Genomic DNA, 20,413 nt, shown 5'->3' with positions numbered 1-20,413 from the left:
AAAACTCCCGTCCTATAAGCATGTGTCATAGTACTTTTTCCCTTTTCCATCTCCTCCCTCTCTTTTTGGCAGCCGGTCTCATGACAACACAACAAGCATTTCTCCAGATGTGTGCGTGTATGTGTGTGTTTTTCCCCCCTGACACCACAGCTGTCCACCCAGCCCAGCAGCTTATCTATGTGAGCGTATGTGAGTGTGTCAAGTCGGTCCGTGTCCCGTGGTGAGAAAACATAATGGTGATCAGCAGAGGGAGTTAAAAGTTCAGACTAAGCATTTCATGACATATTGTGTATCAGAGCCAAGGGAACGATCACGTACTGCAGCCAGGTCGTCGCGCTGTGTTTGTTGACGTATGCAGATGACATTAAAGCTAACTTTTGTAGCTCTAGCTCCAATAAATGGTTTAATTTTAGAGGGAAATGTAACATTTTTCATTATCTAAATTTACCTGTGAAAGACTTCTATTGTTGTGAAGACGCTGAATCAAAATATAATTCAACCAACAAGGCAAGAAGTCTGAAATCATGCTCGCAGCTCTGTTTGCTAGCATATATTGTAGACTGTAAAAACAAGGCCCTCTAAAAAGCCTTAGAGTTCTGGCTGCACAAACCCCGCCTCCTTCATGTTACCAAATGGGACATGGGTCAAACTTTAGAATGAAAATACACATCAAATACATTGTTCTCAACTCCGGATTCTGTCGTAACGGTTAGCCATTATCATTCTGATAAATCTCCAAGTTTCCAGAAAACTTTGGTTTTAATTTATTATTTGATACTACTACGGCCTCCTGAACCAAAATAATTGAACCACAACTCGAAGCATGGAGACCGAAAAACATCAAGGGACACCCCACAGCTTAAAGATTAAAGCCAGAGCTTTATTTAACAGAAATCTTCCCAAAAAATACTCAGGAGATAAAGAATAAACCAAAGAAAACAAAAGGGACTGGAGACCTTGGCCAAAAAGAACAAAAGATGGGAAGGTGCTGAGCCAAGCTCTTACTCGCCTAAGAGAAAATAAAAGACCGAACTGGACTGCCAGTGATCTCCAGCCTAAACTAAAATAATAAAAAACCAGCAACCTCGACATAGGTAAAGAAATAAACACCTGGATCGGTGGGAAAAGAGAAAAAAGTAAAATGCAGAAACGTCTCTAGAGTCGAAAATCAGGGCCCTAACCACTTGGCCACTGGCGCCCCTTCATTACAATTGCTACCTGACGATGGTGCTAAATGAAATTTAGGGGTGTTATCATTGTCGTCCCTAGAGCTGCAATGGAGGTGGCGTTTTTAGTGCTGTTCCTGAGTCTGTTTGTCAGCAGTTTTTAAAAAAAAACTATATGTGCAATTTGCATTACACTTGGTAAAATCATGTAGCATGTGCCATAAAAGAGCCCAATCAATCTTGGAGGTGGATGGTGATCCAGCTCAGGAAAGTGTAATTTACAGCAGATCAGTAAGAATTTCTTCCTGGCAAACATCGAGCATTTGTTACAAGTGTTTTTGATAAGAAATACAATATAAAGAACAGTTTTCTCTTTCTTACAAAAGTGTGTAAAGTATGTGAAAAATTTCAAGTTTAGAGGCACAAACAGTAATAAAATGCAAAGCTGAGATTTTGTTATAGATTTGGAATTTATCCAGACATAAATATAGTGGCTGTTGTTGCATATATGCATCTTCTTAAGGAATCGTTGGTGGAGGTCTGTTCTTTCTGAGTGCACTAAATGGAATGCATCCTTTATTCTCTTGATGCTATTCTGTTGTCCTGAAATTCCTTGTTGGCTTACAACAGGATTGAGTTGTCAAAGATAAAATAGAGTTTTTGTTATTCCTCCAAATCACTCCATCTGTGTTGCGTGAGAGAGGTGTTTTGTATTGATTGTAGATCTGTTCTTGCACACGTGCAAAAACACAGGAGACCTTGGCGAGGACAAGAAAAGTCTCAATTCAATCCTGCTTTATTTGTTCACTTAACTGGTCTAATAGATAAGTTGTCATCCTCTGACGGTTATATTGAAGCGGAGAGGAATATAAAACACAATTTGTTTGTGCTGCATAATCACATCCTTGTTTGGTTTAGCACCATGGTTCCCTCTTCTTTCTGGCCAAAATCTTACCACCATGGCAATCTTGAGTTCATAAAAGGAAATGAATGAATCACCCTGAATCCATTAAGATTTTCAGGCTGATGACAAGGAGAAATAACCAAGTACCTTCCCAGCATCACACTCAGTTATATAAGTTAGTCAGACCATCACTTATTGGTGGTGGGATGCAAATCCATCAAATGTCTACAGTGAAAATGTAAACATTGGTCAAAGCTTTACTCATCAAAGAAATCTCAAGAAATATGTAAAGGGTCTTAAATAGGAAAAAAAGATGTTTTCAACAATAAAGCAAAAAAATAATATGCATGTGTATTTATTCCCCAAAATGTTATTTCCACATTTAAATATTTAATCAAATTGAGTAAAGTTATTGTCAAAGAAGCACTCATGATCACTTCACTGACCGCATGCTGAAAGCACTCTCATTACTCCTGTGTCACCATCTACAGGACATTTACGGATACTGCAGTTTAATCCCAAGCAAAAAATGCATTGGTCCCCTGCCAATGTACATTTTATTCCAACCTGGACTCAAAATCTGACCTCAGGTCCGTTATTTAATACAGAATATATACAGCTACAAGGATATATGCGTCATTAAATATGCCAGAGATTGTTTCTATTGTGAGTAAATCGTCTTTTTGTTGGATCGCTGCTGAGTTTTTACAATAAATAGTTTATATTTCACAACCAAACTCTTGAACTGGATGAGCTTAAAGTGAACTTTGTTGAGAAATAAATTCAGTAAACCAAATCAGCTTCAGAGTTTACAGCGTTATTATTACTGTAAATCACACTTCAATAGAAATGTCAGGCAGACAGCCTGGAGGCAACATGTGGGTGGATAACAGTGTTTTTCATTCTTGAGTGTATGTGTGTCTGCTAGTCATCAGCTATATACACAATCCCATCCCCCTCCCAATAGGCTGCTGCTGTATTCGAGGTTGAATAATAAAATGTACCAGACAAGTTTTAACAACTCTTGAAAAATTAGAAAACTGATTTAAACTGATGTTTAAAATCCTTTGGGAAATCAGAGAAAAAACATTTTAGATAACAGCTAATGCTAGCATTGAAGCACATCTCGGAAAACAATAACATTGCTAGTTTTATTGTAGCTAGTTAGTTTGTTTCCTAGGTTATTTTTTAATTAAGCCTTCTTATTGTAACATTTAAAACAACCAAACCGCAGTCATTGCTTTGCGTCTTTCCCTAGATAAGAGTAATATTGTCCAGTAAGTGGCTACTAATTTATCTTGTTGAATATGTTGTTTTTCTTCAAATATGCCCTTCCAGATTTTCACAGTACAGTGAGTGAACCGTTGAAACAGTATCTGACCTTACCTGCTCACTGTGAGCATGACATAGAAGGAAAATGGCCGCCATTTGAATATGGTCAGTTGATCGTCTTAAATCATTCAGTCATCAGACAGTCATCTTAGCTTCATCAAGCGAGGAGGAGATGATGGTTTCAGCCAGTTGGTGGGCTAATTTATTGAGGTCGCTAGTTTCAGCCATCAGATCTCTGTTTTTGAAATTCAAGACAGACTCAATGATGTCACATGAAAGAGCCTCCGCAAAAGCCACTACCTTGGCTCCATGGTGACCCCCAATTTCCAAATACTCCCTTGCCAACTCATCCGTGGACAACGAGTGCATTAGATGTTCCATTAACTCCACTCGAGGGTCATTGTTGGCGCCGTCTCCTTCCTCCTTCGGGGTTGGTGGAGGAGGTGATGGCATAAAAACCTTTGCCAAACCTCCTTTGAGCTTCTTGGCAAAACTGTATCTGCTTCTCTCAAGCTCAGGAAGGAGGGGTGTCGTTGGAGGGGCATCAGGGTAGTCGATGGATCCCAAAACTAGGAACCCTGACTGAGACAAGGGTGCACGGCATGGCTGGATGTCTTCAGAAGTCTGGAACTGATTGCTTGGATCCATCTTTGGGTTGAAATCCTCAAAGTCGTTCTCAGATTGGTCCAAACCTTTGGCCTGTCCATCCTCTATTTCTAAACTAACTGGTCTCTGAAATATACTCTGACCTCGACTGACTTCCCTCAGAGCTTCCTCAACCACAGATGACGCTAACTCTTCGGCTAACATCTCCTCATTTTGTTTGAATCTGGACTCCACTTCAGGCTCCACCATTTCCATCTGGCTTAGACAAGACTGCATAATGTTCTCAGTCATATTTTGGGCAAACTGCTCAAGAACCACATTGTGTTGGTGGCTTGTCTTGAGGCCAAGGTTTCCTTGATCGGGTTCTGGCACCCTTGGATCGGCACTCACTTCCTGCATTGGATCCTGCGAGAATAACAGCAATGATTAAAAGTAATATTTAAGAAAATATTGTGTTTTTAGCAACAAGAATGTGGTTAAGGTCAGCGCAAGACACAAGCACTGAAAACAGTCCAAAGATGGTTTGAATCACAGCCTTGTTCCTATAATTAGTTCAATTTTGTGTTGTATTGTACTAAGGCTTGCCAATATGTTCAGTTAAAGCCAGGCAGGACAATAAATATTTCTCCTTAATGATCCCCTTTTAGCCTCTGAACTGTAAATGCTTGGACATTCCTGGCTTGTTTGAGAGGGCGAGAACATTTAGATACGTCTCAAATTGAAAGAATGCGAGTGTGAAATGGCAGAAAAGAAATGCAGAAAATAGATGAGAAAAACGTGAGACAAAACAGAACATAAACTATTCCATCTGAAGCCTCTGACGGAAAAGAGTTGAGGCCTCGACCACAGCATGTCACCATATGAGCTGCAAACCAGTCAGGATGCAGCAAACAGGAAGTAGGGTTTGCTGTTAGATAAGCGAAAACTCTGTATACACATCTGTAGTTGATTGAGATAACATGTTGTCAGATAAATGTACTAAAAGCCAAAAATCAAGAGTGGAATAAAAACAATATTACATCAAATGTGTCCAGCAGTTGATGTGTCAGATACAATTGCAATGTGACATCTGTAACTATTCCAACACAGTGGAAACAAGCCAGAGCTGACACATGGATGTGTGAAAGGTTCTTTCTTGAACTAAAACCAAGTTTTCACACTCTGAGCCTGTCAGTGTGATATTATTCACTGTTTTCTGATGACTGTGTTGAACTAACAAAGTTATTAATTACCTCCAGGGCATTACATCCAAGCTAATGCAAAAGCTGTTTGGTTTGTAGTTTCACTGTTCTTTTAGTCAGTTGTAGAAACAAATCCAGACTGTCTGACTATTTTACTTGAGAACTCTTGAAGGCTGTCGTCCAGATGAGCTGCCTAGATATCAAAGTATTAGTACAGCATTCTGGTAAATACACTTTTCACTTTGTTGCTGAGAATAAGATGGAAGGAAATTGAAACCCCTCTCTTATCTGTGCAGTTAAATTGAAGCTTGTGCGAGCTACTAGTTAGCCTAGCTTAGCTGAAATGAAACTAAATGAAATAGCTTGCTAATCCTCAGCCTAAAGAACTATAATCTACCCACCAGCAATTTAAAATATCCCATATTTGTTGAACTTGTTAGCGACAGAAGAGCTAGTTTTCGGCTTTAATTTCAAAGCAACTTATTGGCTAAAAATCTTTAGTTCAACAATTAGAAAAGTTGCTGTAGCTTAGCTAGCATAGGTTGACTAACATTAGAAGCCCCTGCTAGCATTTAAAAAAAAAAAATCCTTCTCTAAATACTTCATTGCAAATCTGGCTCGCCCTCAATGATCTCTCCGAGAACTTAAATAAAGGTTGATGGATGATTATGATGACTTTAGTACTACAGCTATAACAACATAAACGGTACATTTTGAAACTAGCCATTGAATTTGGGCAGATCAGAGAGATGATAAAAGTTGAACAGAAAAATCCCTGAAATCAGGTCTACATCAATTCAAAATCAATTTCAAGCAAAATTCCAAACATTCCAGCCAAAGAAAATGATGCTTCAAAAGACTTCATAGGTAGGTTGAAAAAAATGAATGTATCTTGTTGTGTGCGCATGACGACTTCTTAAGGAGTGTCACAGTTCAATCCTGGCTTCAGTCACCCACAGCCTGGGTTCAGAACAGACAGAGCTATTAGAGGAGAACATGATCGAGAATGAAGTGCAGATGTGGAACAAATTACAGCTAAACTAAAGAATGCTCTCTCTAGGCGATTTCACTTGGATGGCCAAACTAAAGTTTAGTAGACAATGAAGATTCATCACTATCTGTGTGTTTGTGTGTTACTCAGGCCTGTCTACACAAAGTCTGGTCATGGTGATGGCGCTTACTTGTCTGATGACATGTTTCACCTATAGCCTCTTATAACACCCTGACACTGTTTTCTATTAAGGCCTTAAAGTGTGTTGCAAAAAAATGTTGGAAATGGAATTTCCTCACTTGAACTTTTGTCTTTTTTCTCACCAATTTTCATGGTGTTTCATGAAATGCGATAAATCCTCAATTTTTAAGGGTTTTAAGGTCTACTTTTGTTGATTAATTACACTAAATATTTCTACACAGGGATATTTTGTTTGATATATTGCAAGCATCAAGCAAAGAAAGAAAAAAGTAGACCGATAAAACCAAAGATTTAACGCCATGAAGGTAGATAAAATTAGAAAGTACATATTTCAAAGTTGCTCAAAATAAAAGTGGATTTAAGAAGTATTTCCTGTTAGAATGAAACTTCAGATTTATGACGAGACCTGGCAGGAAGCAGGAGGTGTTGTTGGAGCCAATTGGAGGATATTAAAAGCCTAAAAGTTGATTTTAGTGTTTTGCAAAATGTGAAAGCATGACACAGGAAACATCAGGAAGAGTAGACAGCCTGTAGACAAACTTACCAGTTTGGTGTCTTCTGTGCGAATGAGTTGAAACGGAAATGGTTTGACGAACGAGCACACATGTTTCACCCACTTCCTGTGTTTGTGTGTTTGTGAGAGAGTGATGGATAAAAAAAACAGAGAATGTGTTCAACCTCATGAAAAAAAAATCGGCAAATAAATAACTGCGTAGATATCTAAACCTCTACTGAGTATGTTTTAACCTTTGACTTTGTCTTTAAGACATGATAACCAGAAGAAGGAATAATAATAATTTAGAGATCCCGCAAGGGGAAATTTGTTTTTACACTCTGTCTAGTTAACATGCTACACAAACATAGGCCGAAATACACAAGCATGCACTGATGGAGGGGTCTCGGGGTGGGGGGGCTGCCCGCGGTGGGCGCTCCTGGGCTGGTGGGGGGGGGGGGGGGTTGGGTTGGGTTGGGTTGGGACTGGCACCTCTCCAGCTACCAGACCAATTTCCGGACTTGGTCCGTGCCGGGACTGGAACCGGTGACCCTCCGATTCCCAACCCAAGTCCCTACAGACTGAGCTGCTGCCGCCCACAATACTTGTGTCAGGAGTGGGAAGAGGGTGCAGAGGATGTTTTTGCCTTTATTAGTGAGGACAGCTGAATTGAGACAGGAAATGTTGGGAGGATTGAGTAGGTAGATGAGATGCAGCAAAGGGCCGAGGCTGGATTCAAACCCACGGCCACTAGAACGAGGACTATTGCCTCCTTGCATTGGTTGCGTCATAACCGCTAGGCTATTGGCGCCCAACATTTCTGCCAAATTTGAAATACTGTTCTTCACTCCACTTTAGAATACATCAGACAGAACATTTTAGTAATGGTGGAAATAATCAGATTCTTTAAGTAAAAGTACCAATACAACCCTTTGAAAGTTAGAAAGTATGATTACATGTAAGTATTCAGTATTGATGTTAGTGTTAGTGAAGCTAAATGTATAAAAATGTCCCTTGTGATAATTTTTATATTCTTGATATCAACCAAAACCAATGATTGTTGTATCTATGGATGAATCTGCTGAGTATTCGACCTATTAATAGATTAACTGTTTGATAGCCAGATGCTCTATTCCACTCTTTGACATGGCTTGTTTTCTCGAACAGCAGTTCCAACCTCCTAAATGATTCATTTTATTATCCCGCTGTGTTCTCAGGATTCATCAATTGGTTTTCAAGATGTGTGTACAAATAAATTAAAATTATGAGTTCATACAAGACATTTAATTAACAACTCAATAAATATTCTGCTGAATGTTAACATGGTCTTTGGCTCTTTTATGGCTTACTTTGAATCAAATAGAAATCATAAATGATGCCAGTTGTGGGGAGGAAGTATAGTGCTAAAAAGAAAAAGCAGTAAATAGTCCAAACGTATTGAAGCTTGAACATTGTTACTGCTTGAAAAATGACTTTTCTATTCATTCTCTGTAGTTGAATTGTTCATAAACCAACTTCTAATTTCTTATCTACCAAATTATACCATAAAAAAACACAACGTTTTATTTGCCTTTTTGTAGATTTTGCATAGTGCAGTAACAATTACAATATTTACCTTCAAATTGTACGGTACTTGAGTAGAAGTATAAGGTTAGCTAGAAAGATGGAAGGGTGGATGGATGGAAAATTCGATAGATGGATGGATGAAAGTTAAATGGCTGAATAGATGAATGGATGGACGATGGATGATGGATAAAAAGTTAGATGGATGGATGGATGGATGGAAAGTTAGATGGATGGATGGATGGATGGAAAGTTAGATGGATGGATGGACGATAGATTGATGGATGGATGGAAGGTTAGATGGATGGATGGATGGAAATTGGATGGATGGATTGATGGATGGATGGAAGGTTAGATGGATGGATGGATGGAAATTAGATGGATGGATGGATTGATGGATGAATGGAAAGTTGGATGGATGGATGGAAAGTTAGATGGATGGATGGACGATAGATTGATGGATGGATGGAAGGTTAGATGTCTGAATGGATGGATGGAAATTAGATGGATGGATGGATTGATGGATGGATGGAAAGTTAGATGGATGGCTGGATGAATGAAAGTTAAATGGCTGAATAGATGGATGGATCAAAAGTTAGATGGATGGATGGACGATGGATTGATGGATGGATGGATGGAAAGTTAGATGGATCAATCGATAGATGAAAGTTAGATTGGATGGATGGATGGATGGATGGATGGATGAAAGTTAGAGGGATAGATGGAAATTTAGGTGGATGGATGGATGGATAAAAGGATGGACTTTATTGACCTCAAAATTGGAATTTGTGAAAACAAGAAGAGAGTGACTCAAATTTGTGTACTGGAGTGAACTCCCAACATACTGGATGATTAGAACTGACAGTTTTTGAGTAATTTTCTGTGATGCATAGCCTCCATGACCTTCACTTTTGAGCCTAAACCCCACCTCTCTGTGCAAATCCATTGAATTGTAAAAGTCTTCCTTCCAGCACGGATGGACACAATCTGGATAACTCTCGTACAAAGCTTTTAGTGTTGAACTAGGACAACAACAGGGTGCGGAGCTCAAATAAAAGCGTTGTGTTGTGAGATGATATCTCTCTGTAGACTTCATTAGATGCCAGAATGCACCATGTGAACTAGAGCCTGGTTCAAACAAAGTGTATGTGGGGTGAATTCTAAAGCTTTTTGTGTTGTTGAATCTCCTTGAGATCTAAAGTCCAGAGAGACTCACTGTAAAGGCCACGCTAGTGATCATTTAGCTCTACATCCCATTAACATGTCTCTTCAGGTCAAAGGATGATTCAAATTCGATTTATATTTTTCTCTGTACATCAACTTTATTGCCTCTATTCCCGTCAAACAGACATGAAACAAAGATGACCTCCTAAACCCCTGGCAGCAGAGTGTACGTTAGCTGCCAGCTTTTCCTTGGCGTCCATCTTGGATCTGCCCTCTGTGTGCACAAGTGGGACTTTATGGCCCTCTGTTATCCAAACTGTTACCGCGGTAACTCCGTGTTTTGGGCCACAGAAGACCCTCGGCGCTCCTTCCACTCCAGTTCAGGAAATTATCTGTGTGTCAGTGAGCTCATTGCTCGACATGAGCATTTAAGTTGAGGGTTATTTTAGAGCCTTTTGAGTGTCTTTTGGGAAATTCAAGAAACGCCAGTCTGTGTTACACAAACGAATCAAAGAAAAGCAACTCAGCTTTCGTTTGAGCAAATCTACCTAATAAGGTTGTAGCAGCAGAAACATAACTAACAATAATCAAGTAAAAACTAAGTCAGCTTCTTAAACAGATATTCTGAACCAAAGCTCAACATACGGCCCCGCGTTCATTTGGCTCTTTCGTACACATCTGATGGTTTTAACAAGCAGATGGTATTGGCTCATTTGTCAGGGCTGATTAAAATCATGCATTTCCGTCCAAACACAACATTCCATAATTTCAGTTTTATTGCAGGAATTTCAAACATCTGCTTCAATTCTTTTATGGCTTCTTTTTTTATCGGACATAATGTAAATCAGATGCAGCTGCTGTAACAATTACCGCATGAAATATTAAATTCTGTGTTCTGTGCATGATGTCTGACTGCAATGTCTTATTTTATTAATCATATTAGGCCGAACTGTGCGATTTGCTGCAGGTGGTGTTTTTGGATTTCTATCTTTAAGTAGAGTTTTTTTTTATATTAAATAACTTTTTTTTATTTTAGGCATTTATGGTTAATTGCTATATGCATAAATATTATGCTGCAAAACAAGTGAAAATGAATGAAACAAGTATGAATGGGGAAAAAAGCATGGACTGTAAATAAGGAAAAGGGAACACGCAAGATTCGTTTGATCATGCGCAGTAAGGACATAAATACAGTCTGAAACAATTTCACGTATTTTGCTGTCTTGAAATAATGAAATAATCTGCAGCAGTTAAAAACTAGTGCCTCCCTCGTGATGAAAACATCAATAATAAATCCCCGACGTGGTTTTAAACTGTCAGCATGTTTGAAAATTGTATATTTTTCATGCTCCTTCAGGGTTCGTTTGTTTATGTGCCGAGGAAACCCGGTGGGCGGGAATCAACTGGAATATTTACTTTACATTTTACCCAGCGAAACAATAGACCAACACTATTTAACAAAACGAGAAACATTGATTAAAATTAATAACACAACGCCACAAGTATTCAGTTATTTTAAACAAAAAAGGCAGCAGATGTACTGCCGGGCGGAGCTGTTGCACTGAAACCAGCGCTCCCTAGCAACGGCATCCCTAGCGACTCCCCGATTGGTCCGCCTGGCTCAAATTCCAGCCAATGAGAGCGAAGCGCAGCAGATTCGGATCCGCAGCTGAAACACTTTTTGTTTGAGCTCTCGCCATTGAAGAAACACAGCGAAACTGGACTATTTACACCAAGTTTTCACTCCTAAACTAAGCGACTGAGTCAAACGAGGGGGTATTCTGATAGAAAAAAGGTAAGTTAAAACAACAATATGATAACCTTTTAGTTTGTTACTGTCAAATTCGACCCGGTTTAAGCGTGGAGACCCCACCCAGCAGACACAAAGATGCACAGTGTTTGGCTTGTTTTTGCACCCTGTTATTCTGCTTCACCTACAACACGCTGCTTCGTTTTTTTTTTGTTGCTGTTTGATTCAAAACCCACCCGTCTTTTTTTAAGGTTTTTTAAAATGTGCATTTAATTATCATTGCAGAGTTAGTTTTCGTCGATTCAGGAGTCCAGACATGCCGATACCGAGGGGAAGGAAGCCCACCGTGGCTGCTGGGAACAAGATAACCAAACTACCAGCAACCACCAGCGAGAACCAGGTAAAAGAAAGATGCATTTCCACACCAGTTTCTCATGAATGAACCAGAAAAAGGACTGTAAACAAAGCAGACGTGCAGCAGCTGTCCCATGAAAGTGCACGTTTAAAAAAAACAAAAAAAAAAAAAGAGACTATTTCTTCTTCTTTTGTTCCTGCAGTGTGTGCACAGGGAGTGATTTTGTGTGTGTTTTCAGGCTCATGTGTTTGTGTTGCAGGAGGATGGCGCCCAGGCAAAGAGGTCCTCGTCCCCCCCTCAAGGAGCCCCGAAAAAGAGGACCGCTTTCATCGACATCACGAATGTAAGTCCGGTCACGCCGGTTTGTTGTTTTTAATTCATGGTCGAGTAAGGTCAGAGGTCAAAGGTTTCTTTATTTCGTCTCCCTCGGGAGAAATTTGTCTGGGATGCTGGGAAAATTGCTGCATGGGGACAAAACATCGAAAACAACATAAAAACAGTAATCACAAATGTGCAAAAAAAACATTGAACTTCTCCGTGCTACAGTTCACCCAAGCGTCTGCTTACATATCCATACACACACACACACACACACACACACACACACACACACACACACACACACACACACACACACACACACACACACACACACACACACACACACACACACACACACACACAGTCACAGGCGCATGCACACTGTGCACATGCCACTCCAGACAGTTTCAACATGTCTACAGTTATCGGTACATTGGGGGCCTCCTGGTTTTCCGTTCCTCCTCTATTTTTTGCTCATTAATGAGCTTAACTGAAAAAGGGACTGATGAGTTTTTAAAGCGGTTGTGTTTGCACAGAGGAACCCTGAACCTTCTCCCTGAGTTCAACAAAACATATTCAGAGTGCAATACATGGGACGTGTCCGATAAGATGCCCTTGGCCTGTGTGATTGTGGCCTGCTCAAAAAGATCCTGGGGGGTAAGAGGAGCACACATTCCCATGATCTTGCCTGCTGAGGATCTGAGCTTTAGATTTTACTGTTAAAACACCAAACCAGCTGGTGATGCCATACCGTGAAATGGACTCTATTGGATGGATTTTGGCACACAAGAAGCGGGTCTCCCTGCTCTCTGTTGAATTCACACTTTTACAGCAGATCAAGAATGATGAGGACACCTGCCTCTTTTTATTCGTCCATAACATCCTGAAAAGTGAAACCAGCATGATTGAAGCGTCCCTCTTCTTCCGAGCAGCAGATGTTTCACCGCAATAACTTTTACGCGTTCATCAGCCAGGGTCAGGACGCGGGACGTAGGGATGCTGAGGTTGCTGCAGCACCCCCCCTGAAATCAGGAACAATAATGACAACCAGCAGCTTTAAGAAGATTTAAACCACAGTTTTATTGTATATGTGGATGTAGAAGCCTCATGTGTGATCGTGCATGTTTTAGTCTGTTTTACTGAAGCAGTCTGTGCCCTGTACCTCCTGCAGAGTGACGCAACTTACAGCCAGTCGGTGCTTCATGATAGATGCTCACACGTCACAATCAGAAATACTTTATTAATCCCAGGGGGAAATTCGGTGTATTGCTCTTCACACAATACAGCAGTAGGAAATAAAATAGAATAGAGATAATAAAATAAGCAATAAGTACGAAGTAGGGCTACAATAATAGGATATATATGTCAAGGTGTTTTGGAGGTTTTAAACACAATCAAAGAAGTTGAGGAGGTTTGATCATCCTGTCAGAGGAAGAAGCATAACTAGTTGTTACCCGAGCTGAATATTCTCTGAGAACCTTAGAACAACTTCTCGTGACTGAAGCAGAGAGCTGGTGATCGTTTGTTTTGGTGCAGAAGAAGCGTCAAATGAAGCGTGCACGGGAACATCCTGAAGCAGAGAGTCAGCGTTAACACAGACAGAAAGTTTGACTGATCGTACCCGACCTAAAAAGCCTCTGCATGTTTCTAATAAGCTCCACGAGCAGAAACGTGCTCAAACTAGGATCAATATTGGAGATGCTTTTTGAAAAATGGAGAGAGGTTAGAACACAGAAAGGTTTACAGACCCATGCAGAGCTGGATAAACACTGAAGCTTCAGTGACCAGGGATGAGGGGGTGGGGGGAGTCAGCTCTCCCAATGTTTTGAATTTGGACTGCAGTACCCATTTTAACCACTAGGTGTCAGAGTACCAAGTAGCTCCTTTACCCAAAAAATGTTTATAATGATGTTAAAAAAACTGAAAATGTGCGACTGAGGCCATGACTTTAGAGTGATTTTTAACATCTTGAATTCCTTTTGTCTTTTCTTAAAGGCTCACAAGGTTCAGATCAGCCTCCCAGGGAGGAAAAAGAACGCGGCGAAGAAGCAGGCAAAGAAAACAAGCTCCGCCTCCGTCACCACAAAGAACCAAGCAAACCTCAAAAAGTAATTCTCTTTCCCGTTTCCCCGTTTCTCTCCTTCGATTTTAAATCCTTCCTCTTCCTTTTTCCTAGTTTTCTCTCTCTCCGTCTTAACTTGTGGCTTCTTCTCTCTCTCTCTCTCTCTCTCTCTGCAGGTCCTCGTCCGTGAGCTCGGAGGGGACGCCGGCGGAGAAAGAAAAGCCCGACGCGGAGGAGGAGAAGGGAGAGGAGGCTCTGAAGGATGCTGCAGCTCCAGTTGAAGAGCTGGCGGCTGCTGCTGATGCGCCCCCTGCTGTCCGGGAGGTGCCAGCACACCTTCAGAAACAACATGTAAGAACACTTTAACATAGACTCAATTTTTTTTTTTAAAGTGGGTGTGGCCTCGAGATGTGTGAGAAGAGATGACTTCCTTACATCTTCATCAGAGTGCCTGACCTGTAAGAGTGTTCAGATCAAGCCTCTTCGCTCACTTTTTTCTTCCGTCCTCTCAGATCCCGGCCGAGTTTGACATCGACTCGGAGAACTCCGAGGACTGCAACCTGTGCCCCGAGTACGCCAAGGACATCTTTGACTACCTCAAGCAGAGAGAGGTGAGAGCTGGGTTCAAAAGTCACTCTTCCACTGAGGAGATTCATTTTAGGAGTGTGAAATGTGAACATGCAGCTCACCCCTCCGTTCTCCTCCTCCTCATCTGTGTTTCAGGAGAAGTTCGTCCTCTGTAACTACATGCCCAAGCAGCCCAGCCTCAACCCGGAGATGAGGGCCATCCTGATCGACTGGCTGGTGGAAGTGCAGGTGTGTGTGTGTGTGTGTGTGTGTGTGTTAATAAGAGATTCCCCGCGGTGTAAAGTGGGCGCGTTGATCTCTTCAGTAAATTAAAGGTGAAATCAGTGCTGATTAAAACACAACAGGCTGCAAATAAACGTCATTTTGAAGAACATGATTAGACAAATTAAGGAGATGCTCGGTTGGAAACCAGAAACAAAATTACCTACTGTGTGTGTGTGTGTGTTTGTGTGTTTCCCTTTTTCTGTCTTTATGCCGTGTATTAACGGTTTTCTGTTTCCTGTTTTTTTTGTTCAGGAGAACTTCGAGCTGTACCACGAGACCCTGTACCTGGCCGTGATGATGACAGACCACTACCTGTCCCAGACTCCGGTCCACAGGGAGCTGCTGCAGCTCGTCGGCTCCACCGCCATGCTCATCGCCTCCAAGTTCGAGGTAACGACTGAAGAAGAAAAAAACGTGCAAACAGTCCGGGGTCCAGGAAGTGTTACATGAAAGGGATACCTCACCTGAAACATGAATCTGTACTGACGTTGGGTCATATATGAAGTAGAAATGTGAAATTACATTTTGAAGTTGGAGCCTTCTTGTCCGAGAAAAGGCAGAAAGTGTCTTTTTGGCTCATGTGGATGAAAGACACCAACTCCCAGAATGCACAGCACCGCAGGCCACTCCCACTAAGGTCCTCTAGTTCAGAATCAGAAATACTTGTACCAGGTTTCTAATGATGCAAAGCTTAATGCAAATGGGTGAAGTATCCCTTTTAAGGTTTAACATTTGTGTGTTCTGACTGCAGCTTGAGATCTCAGTTTCTTCAGCTCAGACGTTGTTAAATGAATCCTCGTCATGACCAGGGAGTTTTATTCTGAAAGGCATCAGGTAGAATATGATGGGGATCAACAGGAAGTACTCTCCAGGTAGAAAAAGTGCAGATTTTATGTACAGTATGTTGCCGTTTCTCTGAGCAGAAACAGCTAGACGAGTGCACAAAGGTTTCATCTACATGATGCATAGATTATGAGACATGCCCCGGTGTTTACAGTTTTTATATAACATGAATCCAAACAGGATAAAGCAGACGAGAGTGTCTCTCTGCAGGAGGTCTTTGGGATTAAAGGCTGAAAGCGTGTCTAACAAACATGTCGATTGATTAGAAGAAGAACTCATTGCTTCCTGTTTTTATTTTTTGACGATCCTGCAGGAGCGCAGTCCTCCGTGTGTCGACGACTTTCTCTACATCTGCGACGACGCGTACAAGAGGGAGGAGCTTATCTCCACGGAGGCCAACATCCTGCAGACGCTCCGCTTCGACATCAACATCCCCATCCCGTACCGCTTCCTCAGACGCTACGCCAAGGTGAGTGCACAGCGCCCCGCCCCTTTTCTCTGTCACACTTTTTTATTTTTTTCAAAATGCATTTCTTGATCTCCACGTCCCCCCTCGACTTATCATCGTCCCCCTTGTGCGTCTCCGCAGTGTGTGAGCGCGGGCATGGACACGCTGACTCTGGCGCGGTACTTCTGCGAGATGAGTCTAATGGACATGGAGCTCGTGACGCAGAGGGGCTCTCTGCTGGCGTCCGCCTGCCTGCTGATGGCGCTGGTCACCAAAGACCTGGGAGGATGGGTAGGTCACACCTCTCGCTAACTCTTCTTTACTCTGCCGCTCTGCTCTGATTTGACCCGTCAGGATCCCAAAAAAGTGTCGCCGAAACATTTTGATCTCACTCGTAAAGGTCCTAAGCTCCGCCTCCTCCACGTTGACCGATGGGACATAAGTCAGGACCCAGACGGTCTGATCTAAGAGGGGTTTCTGGTCTTCGTCACCAGCTGTCGTTACCCCCCTTTACGATTTTTGTTTCTAAGCGCCGCCATGTCACCTAGCAACCGTGACAGCTGCACCAGAACCAGTCAATGTGGATAGCCCTGCGGTCATGTTGCACGCCCCAAACACGGAGGCTGTAGTCCTCGTGGCGGCGGCCGTGGGTTCAAATCCGACCTTGGCTCTTTTGGTGCATGTCTCCTCCCCACACTTCCTGTCTCTCCTCAGCTGTCTTATCAAATAAAGGCAAACAGGACACCAAAACAAACCTTTAAAAAAAAAAGTGACGGCTGGTTGTTTCGCTCTGGTTCTGATTCTGGATCTGCTGCCGTCTTTCACTTCAACTCGAGCCTCGCTGCAGCGCCGCCTCCAGTCCTCAGTCTCCCTCCTTTCCATTTAAATGTAAATGCGTTTCCTCTGTGAATTGGACTCGGGTCGTTGCAGCAGGAGTGCGAGGCGTGGCTGGATGATTTCATTCTGCCTCCCAGAATCAGCTGCTGTGCCACTTTGTTTGCAATTTGGAGATGATGATGTTTGTGGAACAAACTGAAAGCAGCAGAGACGGAGTTATAAAATCCCGAGCAGTGGATTTGTTTTACATGTTTGACTTTGAACATTTGAGTGTGAACATCTCCTCTTTCTCTCTCTCTCTCTCTCTCTCTCTCTCTCCCTCGTGCTGCAGAGTGCCATCCTGCAGTTCCACTCCGGGTACCAGACGTCGGATCTGGCGCCGGTTGTCAGAAAGCTCCATGCGATGCTGTCGGCGCCTCCTGACGACAAACTGAGAGCCATCAGGAACAAATACTCCCACAAGTACGTACAGAACCAACCTGTTTCTCATTCTGTTTATGAGGCCTAGTCCACACGTAGGCGGGTATTTTATTAAAACTGGTGTTCCTCCGTTTAAAAAAAAGAATCCTGCACACACACACAATACGTTCTCAATAACATACACATGGAAACGCAAAACGCAATGTTACAGCCATAATGAGCACGCCAGGTGTCACACAGACGTCAAACGGAGGAGAATCCGGCGCACAGCATGACGTTACAAGCCCAAAACACTGTTTTCTCCGTCTACTCATCGGGATAGATTGATATTTTATTGATCCCGAGGGAAATTCAAGAAACACTTTCAAGGTTTTATGTGATTTTTCTCACTTAAATATAATAGAAATCAAGTTTATCCTCTGAAAATAACTCTGTGAGTCATGACTGTCTACAATGGGTGTAACACCCGAGTCCCACTGTCTGTGATGTTTTCAGAGTCCTATCTTCACTTTGTTTACATCGCCCGGACAGCGACTGACTCCTCCCCTCGTGTATAAAAGTTGTTTAATTGAGGGACTAGAGAAAAGAAGAATAACATACTGTACTCACTGATTAACTGTGTTTCTAGATCACGCTCATTTCAGGTAAATTTACATGCAGTGTGAAGATACGAGCATAATAAAGATCGCTAGCATTAGCATGCTAACACAACAATGCAGCGCGAGTTGTTTTGGTTTCATGCTGGTGCTCAAGGGCGACACCTGCTGGATCAAAAAATCACATATAAAGCCTTTAAATAGAGTTTCTGATCATCTTCACCCTGGAAGGAGTTTTAGTGAAGGTGAGTTTTCAGTGACCTAAAACGGCAAAAGGCCAAAATGCACAGAAAAACCTGTTTTCAAAAATACCCGCCAAAGTGTGGACGAGGCCTAAATCAATCAAGAGATGTCCAGTGTTAAATAAAAAAATGTGTTGTCTCCTCCTCAGGGTGTTCTTTGAAGTCGCCTCGCTGCCGCTGGTGGACATGGACCTTCTGGAGACGACGTTATCTCAAACAGAGTGAAACTATCGAACGTTCCCGTCCCACCTTGTACATAATTTGTGAATATGTTTTAATATTTATAAACACAGTGTAGTCCGTCTTTTTTATATAATGTTGGAAATAAATCTGTTATTCCCGGTTGTGTTGGAAAAAGAGTTTGAATGGGCATTGGTTGGTAGTCGTGTTTTAATAATAATTATGACTTCTTTAAGTTACCTGGCATTTTATTTTTTACAAGATGAAAGAAAAAGAAATCTTGCTTCCTGAGTGATGTGTGCGCCTCCTCCTGTGTAAACGTTCAGACTGTGAGTTAGAGAGGTGAGTAAACACTCACCTTCACTGACTGAAGGGTCAGCATGTTGAGTTTATCTACAGATGTTGTAAAAGTGTTTTATCATGTTTATATCACCATGTGAGTTCATCTCTGTGTAAAAAAACGACCGGATGATGCTGTGCTGTTTTTTAATAGCTGTGATGCATTCTCTTAAAATAAAGATATGTGTCTTTTATCTGTTTGATATAAAACAAAAAATCTGCTTCATGCTTTCATCATTTGGGGTCAGAGGAATCGGAAATAGAAGGCGTCTTTTTCTGGTTTGTAACGACGACGTGCATTTTGTAAGAGCTGCGTCATCACAGGACGAGGGGCGACAGAAGCTCGGGCTGTAGGGGACTTGGGTTGGATTTTAAATAGATTCATAACTGGCTAAGCAGTCACTCCCTGCTGAGTGCTAATGCTAGCTCTTTAACTCAGCAGAATGCCAAATGGAGCAGCAAGAAATTCAGCCGCTCTCACAGATGACTGGGGTGCATCCTGAATTCACAAATAGACTTTGAATTATGAATCCAGAATCGATTTGAATCGGAAATGGATTCAAAATGGAATCAAGACACAGTCACAGATTCCCAGCCCTTGTTGCTGGTTCAAGTCCCATTGCGGACCAAAATATAGAAGTCGTGCTGTCAGCTGTGGAGATGCCAGGTCTGAGATCTGACCATGTGCCCCTGAGCAAGGCGGTGGACCCTCAACAGCTCTGGTGCTCTCCTTGTGTAGCAGCATCACTCTGACATCTCTCCACTAATGCATGTCCACAGGTCCTGTTTGTGCGTGTGCGTGTGTGTGTGTGTGTGTGTGTGTGTGTGTGTTTCAGGTCTATGTGTGTGAGGAGCATGTCTCTAAATGACAAGCGTGTAAAATAAAGTAGTGACGTTGTGTTGCCACAAGAGGTCAGTGAAGCACCATGTTCTGTGTCAAACCTCAGCACTCTGCACGGGATCAAGGCGTTTACTGCACCAGGATCAGATGAGTTTCTCTTGAACCTCTTCTTGATTCCAACCCCCCCCCCCCCCCCCCCAAAAAAAAATAAATATGGCCGCTTGTTGTCAAACAGTCTCGAGAGGTTTTCCCCTTTTAAAAAAAAAAAAAGCCCCCAGATGACGATCAGCTGTGGAGCATTCGGCAGGGCTCCTGCTCTCCCGAGATTTGTCCGGATCAATAAGTGGACCAGATGACAGCTCAGATTCTATAAATCCCTCCTCTGCTGCCTGGTTTTACAGAAACCTAGAGCGGCTAAGTGACAGTCTGAGAGAGGAGGGGGGACGGGGGGGGGGGGACGGGTAAAAAGTGTGGAGATTGATTTTGTGTCCTCAGATGGAACCGGGACAGAGCTCAAGAGTTTCACTTTAGACTGTCAAAGTAAACCTTTAACAAAAAACTTTCTCTCAGTCAGGACTGAGAGAGTCTGTCCTGTCTGTCAGGCCACAGACTCCCTCAATGCAGCGTTAACTCACATTTATAAGCCACTTGATTATATCAGGATAAACCCCCTTGAGGTGTATCACCTTGTTTTGAAGGGGGTCCCAAACAGACATTTACAAACAC

The 20,413-nt window shown here is 42.1% G+C and overlaps 2 protein-coding genes across 3 annotated transcripts; one reads left to right on the top strand and one right to left on the bottom strand.

Annotated features, from left to right (window-relative positions):
• Nucleotides 1-859: 859 nt before the first annotated feature.
• On the bottom strand, nt 860-4,432 carry si:dkey-171c9.3 (uncharacterized). The gene is made up of 2 exons (XM_061031769.1): nt 3,080-4,432; nt 860-3,044 (listed from the first exon to the last, which is right to left on the bottom strand). Exon 1 carries the CDS (start codon nt 4,405-4,407, stop codon nt 3,538-3,540), a length of 870 nt encoding a protein of 289 aa, XP_060887752.1. The 5' UTR covers nt 4,408-4,432; the 3' UTR covers nt 860-3,044; nt 3,080-3,537.
• Nucleotides 4,433-11,213: 6,781 nt separating this feature from the next.
• Nucleotides 11,214-19,058, top strand: ccnb3 (cyclin B3). 2 transcript variants are annotated; one of them, XM_061031742.1, is made up of 12 exons: nt 11,214-11,396; nt 11,637-11,751; nt 11,966-12,049; nt 14,023-14,135; nt 14,266-14,440; nt 14,602-14,700; nt 14,813-14,905; nt 15,194-15,331; nt 16,098-16,253; nt 16,374-16,523; nt 17,401-17,531; nt 18,477-19,058. In XM_061031742.1, the coding sequence occupies exons 2-12, from the start codon at nt 11,668-11,670 to the stop codon at nt 18,550-18,552; spliced, it is 1,299 nt and encodes a 432-aa protein (XP_060887725.1). In that variant the 5' UTR covers nt 11,214-11,396; nt 11,637-11,667; the 3' UTR covers nt 18,553-19,058. The 2 variants fall into 2 exon arrangements, with proteins under 2 accessions (XP_060887725.1, XP_060887724.1); XM_061031741.1 differs by having other exon boundaries at nt 11,217-11,400; nt 11,639-11,751.
• Nucleotides 19,059-20,413: the final 1,355 nt, after the last annotated feature.

Source organism: Labrus mixtus, chromosome 23 (genome assembly GCF_963584025.1).
Source record: "Labrus mixtus chromosome 23, fLabMix1.1, whole genome shotgun sequence".
NCBI classification, from domain to species: Eukaryota; Metazoa; Chordata; class Actinopteri; order Labriformes; family Labridae; genus Labrus; species Labrus mixtus.
This window is presented reverse-complemented; position numbering and strand designations above follow the sequence as displayed.

Coding starts and splice junctions, on each gene's coding strand:
- ccnb3 (XM_061031742.1), top strand. CDS start 11,668: ATGCCGATACCGAGGGGAAGGAAGCCCACCGTGGCTGCTGGGAACAAG. Junction 16,254..16,373: donor TCCTCAGACGCTACGCCAAG/GTGAGTGCACAG, acceptor GCGTCTCCGCAG/TGTGTGAGCGCGGGCATGGA. Junction 16,524..17,400: donor CCAAAGACCTGGGAGGATGG/GTAGGTCACACC, acceptor CTCGTGCTGCAG/AGTGCCATCCTGCAGTTCCA.
- si:dkey-171c9.3 (XM_061031769.1), bottom strand. CDS start 4,407: ATGCAGGAAGTGAGTGCCGATCCAAGGGTGCCAGAACCCGATCAAGGA.